This window comes from Anneissia japonica, unplaced genomic scaffold (assembly GCF_011630105.1).
Source record: "Anneissia japonica isolate Jap-2015-1 unplaced genomic scaffold, ASM1163010v1 scaffold737_len1565949_cov176, whole genome shotgun sequence".
Lineage (NCBI taxonomy): Eukaryota > Metazoa > Echinodermata > Crinoidea > Comatulida > Comatulidae > Anneissia > Anneissia japonica.
Genome location: NW_022741618.1, coordinates 1162447 through 1171818, shown reverse-complemented (window position 1 = coordinate 1171818; position 9372 = coordinate 1162447). Strand labels below are relative to the sequence as shown.

The 9372-nt window shown below is 37.9% G+C and overlaps 1 protein-coding gene across 1 annotated transcript in view; it reads right to left on the bottom strand.

Moving 5' to 3' along the window:
- Positions 1-5050: 5050 nt before the first annotated feature.
- The window catches only part of LOC117118837 (contactin-associated protein-like 2), an 18129-nt gene continuing 13807 nt past the window's right edge, over positions 5051-9372 (bottom strand). Inside the window, exon 12 of the mRNA XM_033263552.1 lies at positions 5051-5142. Within this exon, the coding sequence (XP_033119443.1) occupies positions 5051-5142 (92 nt within the window). The remainder of the gene's footprint in view (positions 5143-9372) is intronic.

Genomic DNA, 9372 nt, shown 5'->3' with positions numbered 1-9372 from the left:
CTTGTCATCGATTTGCCGAGACGTTGAAACAAACGACAAACACAGAATAATTCCAACACAAACAAGGACGCTGAACATCGTCTGGATATGCTTACAAGCACCAACCATTCTTAGAGAATTATTGTGATAGTTGTTACACTGGAATGTCGTGGCTGGGAAACATGAAATGACAAAAAAATTAAAAAAATAATAATAAAAGGTAGAATGATAAATTTACGTACACTGGTAAACAAAAGGCAATAAAAACAATAGGACGAGACGTTTTATAAATCTTGTTTAGCGAACCTGCCGCCTGCCAATATATGGTAATTTTGAATAAATATAAAGTTTTATATTTGGTCAATTAGCCCACCCGCCGCCACGAAAAAAATATAAATTTAAGAAAAAAAAAGTTATATTTTTATTACGCCCAACGTTGCCTACAATAAGAACATTACTGTATTGACATCAATACTACTATTTCTAGTATAGTAGTCTACTACAACATAGAAATAAAATTTCCTATTAAACCATAATTGATTTGCCAAATTTTGATTTGACAACATATTGATCGGTGATAACTTACCTATTGTCTTTCAGGCCGATGTACGTTAGGTGCTCTAACTCTTTCTGAATGCGCCGCAGTGGTGTTGGCATGTCCGTTTTATGCACCACACCACCCAAGACCCTACACCGGTGCATCCAGGTGCGCATTCGGAAGCACTATCGTGCTACAGAGTGTTAATAGGTACCTGGATTAAAGAATTTCAACATCCGTATCCTGATCAAAAGTTTTTACCAGCCTTTTACGAGACGAAATTATACAGTACTGTTAAACCTGTCAAACCTGACGATCTTAGATAAGACGTATTCACACTCCTCATCCGGTCTTGTTTTTTTTTTTGTTTTTTTGTTTTTGTTTTTTTTTTCTTTTTCTTTTTCTTGCAGACCAAGACTTTCAAATGTGTCCAGACCTCCTGAGTACGTTTCTTTAGCCAATCAGACTGTAGTAATCCAATAATTTGCATCAGTCATCATGAATAATTCAACAGGGCGTTTCAATTTCCTTCAATAATTTTCGTGATGCTTTGCGTGAAAATTCTTGCACTGATGTATGTCCACTAATTCAACCTCTGATTACATTATATATAAATTTAGAAACATGGCTCTTAATGACGTAATTGTTCTGAAAGGTCCACTGATTAATCTCAGATAAGATAGTATAATACATATTCTAAGTATCGAAATGAACGCCATCGTGTCGGGATTCAATATTTCGACATTAATTTATGTCATCATCAGGAATGTTAACATACCTGGATTAAAGAATTTCAACATCCGTATCCTGATCGAAAGTTTTTACGAGCCTTTTACGAGGCGAAATTATATAGTACTGTTAAACCTGTCAAACCTGACGACATAGATAAGACGTATTCACACTCCTCATCGGGTTTTTTTTTCTCTTTCTTTTTGGGTTTTTTTTTTTTTGGGGGGGTGGGGGTTTGATTTTTGTGTGTTTTTTTTTTTTTTCTTGCAGACCAAGACTTTCAAATGTGTTCAGACCTCCCGAATACGTATCTTAAGCCAATCAGACTGTTGTAATCCAATAATTTGCATCAGGCATCATGAATAATTCAACGGTGCGTTTCCATTTTCTTCAATATTTTCGCGATGCTTTGCGGGAAAATTCTGGTACTGATGTATGTCCACTAGTTCAACCTCTGATTATACATAATATCTAAATTTAGAAACCTATAGTTCTGATTACTGGCTTTCATAATTTAGCACTGTATGGAGGTTGCGCTCAGCAGTTGCATTTCACGCTCTCAATCTGGAGGTCGGAGTTTCAAGCTTCTTTGTGAACTTCGCTTGACGAGCCTGGCGGCAAAGCGAAATTTACAGCGAAGCTACGGTAGGCGGGGTGGGGGCGGGAGAGGAATGCAAAGTGCGCATCGTCACTTCCCCACCCCCCTACAAAAAATCCTAAACGTCCTCTTTTTAAACCTATATTATTTCACTAAAATCGTTCTTAATATTCGCGAAACGCTATAACTTGTACTGGTTATAGGCATTTATAATGCGCCTCTTCCTAGAGGTTATAACAGTTCTTTTCTCTTGTCATTGAGTCCACATGTTTTAGGCCTAAGTGTTGCTGCTGATAATCAGCTCAGGAGCAAGCAACCCCAACAGATACCCATTTATACTCCTGAGTGGAGAGAAGAAATGTAGGTAAAGTGTCTTGCTCAGGGACACAAGCGAAATGCATAGCGAGGTATTGGAACCCCTACCTCGAGGTTGGGAAATCAAACCGTTCCCGCTGCGCCATCAATATGTATTGCATTTTTTTTTTATTTGCCAGCTCTTCCGTTCTAAGGTACGAATTTGTACGAAAAACTTCTCCAGTGATTACATATTATTCTATTATGTGCCGCTTCCAAATTGCGCATGCTCCTCTTCTCACAGTTTCGGGCCTCCTCTGCCAATTTTGAATTTGCATTACATTCTAAAACATTTTGCTATTATAATTTGAATACAGTAAACATCATTCCTATTAAGTTTCCTTAACAACAAAAATACCATTGCAGTATAGTGATGGCGCCAGGGCTTGTCCGACGGAGGGCTAAAGGCCTCGACGGGTAGGGGTAGGGGGAGCTAGTGGAGCGAATCGAGTTTCACTTGGCTAGGGGCCAGGAGGCCGTCCAGGGCCCCGGTGGAAGCCCCCTGGAAGCCACGGATACTTGACGAATTATAACTAATTTTTATTACTTATTTGATAGGCATCGAGCTACTACAATATGACTTCATGTAGGCTGTTTTCTAATGTCGAAATCAGCTTCCAAAACCAAAATATTTTGAATAAAACAAGAAACAAAGAGTATGCAATGTAATCATCTAATTTATCTTCAAATCCTCATTCTTGAAAGTAAAATTCTACATTTTGGAAATTTTGCGTGAAATCTATCAACCACGCTGTCACGGTCGAGGTTGCCTGATCCCTTCACGATGTATTCCAAGCATCATGAGGCTATCCAAACGAGCATTTTTTCATAGCAGAACGCAAATTATTTTTAATTAGTCTCATTGAACTATTATTATTATTATTATTATTATTATTATTATTGTGATGAAAAGTTAACACAAATAGTTTAATGAAAGTAAATAATTTTTTTTATTTGTTTATTCCCCGACAAAATCTACTCGTCTTCCCCGAAGGGGTGGGGGACTATGCTTCCCCAAAGGGGGCCTATAGCCCCCAGTTCCTTCCTGGCGCCACCACTGTTGCAGTGTACTCGCTGATACTTGGGGATCGGGTTCAACACAACGCGAGCTCGGAGGTCTAGTGATTATGACATAACTGTAGTTAGGCCTATCTGTAGGTCGTGGGTTCGATTCCCACCCAAATCACTTGCAATCTCAGTTTTTATTTATCTCAACAGTTACTGTACAATAAATGATACAATAAATGCCGCTCTTGAATAAATACCACTCTCGAACATGGGCCACGGCGTTAATCCGGAGAATAAGAGTATTTTGATATACCATCACGAAATTTAAATGCGAGTACATCGAATGTGTTTTGTTTTTTTGGTCTCAACAAAAAACTATTCAACTACCGATTTCTCAGAGATTAAATAATATGGGGTATGTCGACGCTATTCGTGTCAAATCTTTAACCCAGTCAGTTTTCTTCAAAAGATGTTGCTGCTGAAAAAACTTACTCCAAGACATGGAACTTGGAAGATGTCAGATGGAGCAAACTGTACTATACTGTAGTGTAAAGTTGCAACAAATCAGTACTTTATACTATGCGTTGTTGAAACGCTGCTTTAAAACCTCCCCATGTGCATAAACACCTTAACTTCATTTTTATAAATTACTGTAGGCCATAATATTGTATCAAGTCTGACCAAGGCAAATTTTACTTATAAATGCTCACTTAGTTCATTATCTTCAATGTACGTATTATAAAGCGGAACAAGAGTTTATTAATAACTAAAGCAGTGACTACATTGGGTGAATACCTCCGCCCTGTGTCTGGATACTGAACAATACACAGGCCGTCTATGGGCGATTCCATTTTTTTTTATGCTCAAGGGTAAGTTCAAGGGAAAAGTCGAATTTCGGTGACATTTTCCTTTGATATTTCTTCCCAAAATGTAACCATTTCATTCTTATTAGATTAATATGTACCATTCCACAACTAAAGTTGTTGATGATCCATTCCTTAGTTTTTGCGTAGGCCTAATGTTGAAACAGACAGGGGCGATTACATACCTCCTTGGCGGGGAGGTAATAATTACCACTACTGTACAAAAATTCACACTTTCACCACGAGATATTAGGATCAATCATTCCGGAACGTAACCAGAGTACAATGTATACAGTCTCGGCAAATACAATATAGTGAGCTGTACTAGGCTATTACCATAAACAGTAAAGCAGCACTTTGAGACTAGATGAGATCTTTATTATCATCACAAGCATTCGTGTACGCAGTACACTTCTTCAAGCAAAACGTCAAGATACTCTTTTGAGAACTATTTACGTGGTGCTTCAAAAACCTTTAAAACAATATTTAAGATTTTAGTGCATCATTTGACGAGCAATGAAAATTAACTAACTAACCGTAAACAAATTTAATAAATTTATATAAAGATGTAAGTTTATATTGTTAAATTTTAATGTTGATAGTTAGGTAAATTTCGTATCTTATTCTAAATAATGATTGTGCTTATAACTTTTAAACTTTTTAACGTGTTCATGTCTGTATTTTATGTTCTATCCCCAGAAAAGAATAGCCTTGGTTTAATTTGAGCTCATCGTGTTGAATTATTATTATTATTATTATTATTATTATTATTATTATTATTATTATTATTATTATTATTATTATTATTATTAGTTATTTCATATGTTATATATGAAGATTTGGATTCTTAATACAAACTAGTAAACTGTCTTAAGGACATCGGGAAAACTTGTTTGATAATAATATACTGTCGTCGCCATAGCAACTGGGACAAATGTAAGTCACTGACTTTTTCATAGTCAGAGAGCTAACAATCAAATCCTAGGCACATTGCAATGGTCCAAGCGTGTAGACACCCTTCTCTCCTGTTTCACCAGTATCTCCAAAACGAAGCTGCGAAACAGGCAAAGTTGCTTTAGTGTATAAGAGACAAATATACTATAGGTATATCTATATACAATATCAAAATATGGGTAGGGGAAAAGGGTCTAAACGGGCCCCTTAAGGGAAAATGTAATTTGATCGCAACCTGATACTGCCACAAATGTAATTAATTTAAATATTGTTAAGTAACTACTATTAAACAAAAACTCAAACAATGAGTATAGAACTACAAGGTCTGACTGTCGGGGTTTCGCTGGAACGCAATCCTATCTCAAAAAGTAATGCCACGAAGGGGCGTGTTCAGAAGCACGTAAAAGTAAAAGGTGTTCGTATCGAACGCGTGCTGCACGTCCATAGAACGTATGTTTGAGTTTCGAAAGGCAGCACGCGTTCGTGCAGCCTCTTACGTTCTTTTGAAGGACACACCACTTCGTGGAAGTACTTTTTAACGTTCCATTGCCTGCATAAAAAATAAGAACAGTCGGACCTCTTGCTAATAGATTTATATACTCTTTGACTCAATGGACGAAATATTGTCTAGAACCGATTAAACATAGGCCTACACTATTCAATTTCGCATTTTAGACATAACTGTGTCTAAAATAAGCCACTACTTATTTATGTGTCCCACCCCAACGCACAGTAGCCTAAAACGGGCGCGCCCCTTTTCGAAATTTTGGCATTAATAAAACAAAATTACACTTAGTAAGAGAAATTGTTGATAGTTTTCTCAATTTCAACTTGAAATTCCAAGAAAAAAGGCAAAACAGTAAAATTTAGATATTTTGTAGTAGAAATTGTGTAAATGGCTTCAACATAACCATAACAAAATGAAATTTGGCATTGTTATTGAATCAACTCTATGACAGAATTTGGCTATATTTTAGTTCTTGTTCCAACTAACAATGGTGGGGCTGAGGTGGTATCCATCTGCAAAGTACCCAGTGGTAGATTCAAGATGCGCCCAGCAGGCCGGCCGCCCTCACCCCTAAATTGTTTAACTTTTTTTTTAATGGAGTTATATAGAAAATAATATTCAAATTTTAAGTCTGGAAGTGCAATTTCTGGCCATCTAGAAGTGCCATAATCACAAATTTTCTTACCTCAGCCCCAACCATGGTGGAACTGAGGTGGTATAGATCATCCATTTGTAAAAGTGCCTCCTGGGCCCCCTCTATTTTGAATTCCTGGATCCGCCACTGGAATGTCATATTACAATAGCTTGATGCCTATAAAAAAAAAACTGATAAAATTCACCAAACTTCGTAAAATATCCGTAGCTTCCATGGGGCTTCGCCCTCTTCCCCCCACCGGGGACCCTTGTCGGCCCCCTGGCCCCCACAAGAACGTTCCGCCGCCGTTGAATGTAGACCAATTTATGATTATGGCACTCTAGTTGGCCAGGAATTGCACTCTAAGATTTGAATTTAAACATAATTATCTTTTTTCTCATTTACAATTTTGATAAAAAATAAGGAAGGTGGTATTTCCTGCAAACTGACAATAATAATTTATTATCTACTGATTAACTTGTGACGTATTCGAACAATCACAAAAAAAGACAAATAAGATAAACTTAAAAATTTCTAATTAAATCTAATATGCATGCAGGGGCGGATCCAGAAAAATTTCTGACAGGGGCCCAATATGTAGTAGTCCACACCCACCTCAAACCCACGATGGTTGGTGCTGAGGAAAGAAAATTTTAAGAACAGCCCCTCTAGACGCTTGGAAATGGAACTCTCAATGTTCCTCTACAAAATTATTTATTTCTTCCCGACGGAAGCTATGCTCCCCTTTCTTAGATCTAGACGCTTGAAAATGGAACTCTCAATGTTCCTCTACAAAATTATTAATTTCTTCCCTACGGAAGCTATGCTCCCCTTTCTTAGATACCCCTTCCCTCACGGGCGTCGCAAAGGTCTAATCAAGGATCTATATTATACTCTATACTTGGAGTCGCAAAGCAAATTATGATTATGACACCTCTAGATGCCCGGAAATTGTACTCTTTCAGAAATTTTAATATTCTATCTCCATTTTTTGTTTAAATTTTCACAAAATGTAGGGGATCCTGGCCGGCTGGGCACCCCGCCCCACTGCATTAATATGATATATATATGTCCTACAGTCGATGTTGTTATGTATCAACGAAGCCCTTTTGGATCGATGTGCTTTAGAGCGAGGACACTATGGGTGGTGCACGGAAGGGACCTAAGGGTCGATGGCCCTGCACACCACCGCATGAGAGTGCATAGGCGTTCACACTGAGAATGGCAGCTGTACATTCTGTAACAATGGCTAACAATCACCGTCTTAGGTCTCTGTCTTTTGGCCTTTTTAACTCTTCTCAATTTTTCTCCTTTTTTTAATTTTTTTTATTTTTCGGCGGGACTGACAGGTAGAGGGGTGTGGATCCGCCTTTGGTATGTACAGTAATTTTTAGATCAATGAAGAAGTTTTTCCTTTTCTCCTCTTTTTGAATTTCACTTTTGTGCAAGTGTATTGCTACTACACTATTGTGAGTGGAAATACTACCGTCAAATTTACGGTCAAACTGGGGAGATAGGAAGCACAATACAAAAACATTAGTTAGCATTTTTATTTCATAAACATAAATGTAATTTACTTAGTTTATCATAATAATGACGTCCATGGCGAGATTGCGTCAACGTAACATCGGAGTTCGTACACTTGTAGTATCACTTGGCTAACTTCAATAAGTCGAAATAGTTTGACTTATCAGTGTCAAATGCTGTATAAGTATTGTTTAATAACGGTTATATTAGGCCTATATATATTATATAAATTTTTTTGAAATTAGGAAAAACAGGAACCTATGTATGTAGGCAATATTAAACACTGGTGTATATACGGGTCTTAATAATACAAAGCAATAAATCGTATATAGGGGGCCTAGTAGAAATTGTGCACTTTTGAGTTCGTAAAAAAGTTGTCCTAATAGCAGGTTTACACAGTTCCAATTTTAACAACGCGTACAATGTGTTCACAATAAATTTAGATTTTACTAACAGTTACACCCATAAAAAAATGGAGTAGTTATTGAGATGGTTATGAAATGGACAAGCAATATTGCATTTTTACTCGGTTTTGGTCCGGACAAGCACCGCACTTGGAAGAGAGCACAAGTAAGGAGACAAGTTATCATGACAGTCATTCGTGTTGGTTTTTCCACTCGCTTTGAAAAGTTTGTTTTGAACTATTGGATTGGATTGGATTTATTCGGTGTAAACGCCAAGGATAGCTCACGAAAGTCTAGGAGAAGACTTATTCCGGTGGGTTCCTTCTGGTGATGATTGGGCAGTACACCGGGAGACAATCCCCTACTCTTTTCCGAAGAGTGTACTGCTTTCTTTAACATGCACATGGGCCATAATGCCAACGGGACCAACGGCTAAAACGTCTCATCCGAAAGACGGTGCGCTATTGTAACTTGTATTTCAGCCCTCCAGCTGAAACACAAAGAGATGCAGCGATGGGAATTGAATCGGGGACCTAGAGATCTCCACGGTTCAGCGCACAAACAGCTACCACCAGATTAGCCGACTGAGCTCCTCTCTACAACTATTAAAGATTGGTGAAAAGTGGGGGAGGAGAACAATCGGTATGATGTCCCCCTACTTTTAAAAGTGGGGGGACGTGTACCTCTGTCTCCCACCGATTGACGCCCATAGTGGTGGGGTTTATTTTAGCACCTTTTTCCTACCTCGTTGAAATCATATACTGGGAAGGTTAAAAAGACGGCGTGGAAGAAAATGGCCAGCCTACCACGTAATTCTAAGGCTTCTAACAGGCCATTCCCCTATGTTCAGTAATAAATACAGAACTACGTTTACCTTAGAGCATAATTTCCCCATGCTTATATAGACTGCGCTTATAAAGCAAATATGATTTATTTCAAATTAGGAGAATCCCGGTTGGGGAAACTTTTTTATTAACACTCGCAGATTCCTTTCACTTTTAACGTATTGACGTTCAATATTTATATATAAGTATAGCATTACCGCCAAACGGTTTAAAGTCTCCCCCACATTGTGTTTAAATGGTGAGTTGCTTCTTTTCGTTTGGGTTCGTTCGAGCCTTTTTGCGCGGGGCGAGTTTTACAAGCTTCAATTTCCAATTATTATTTACCCAGTCGTCTTGGGCAAGGTTGACTGCGCACAAGTCGAAAATTTGGCCTAAGTAATCAACAGTAACCTACATACCATTAAAATATCATTGTGGTATGACAAGACAAT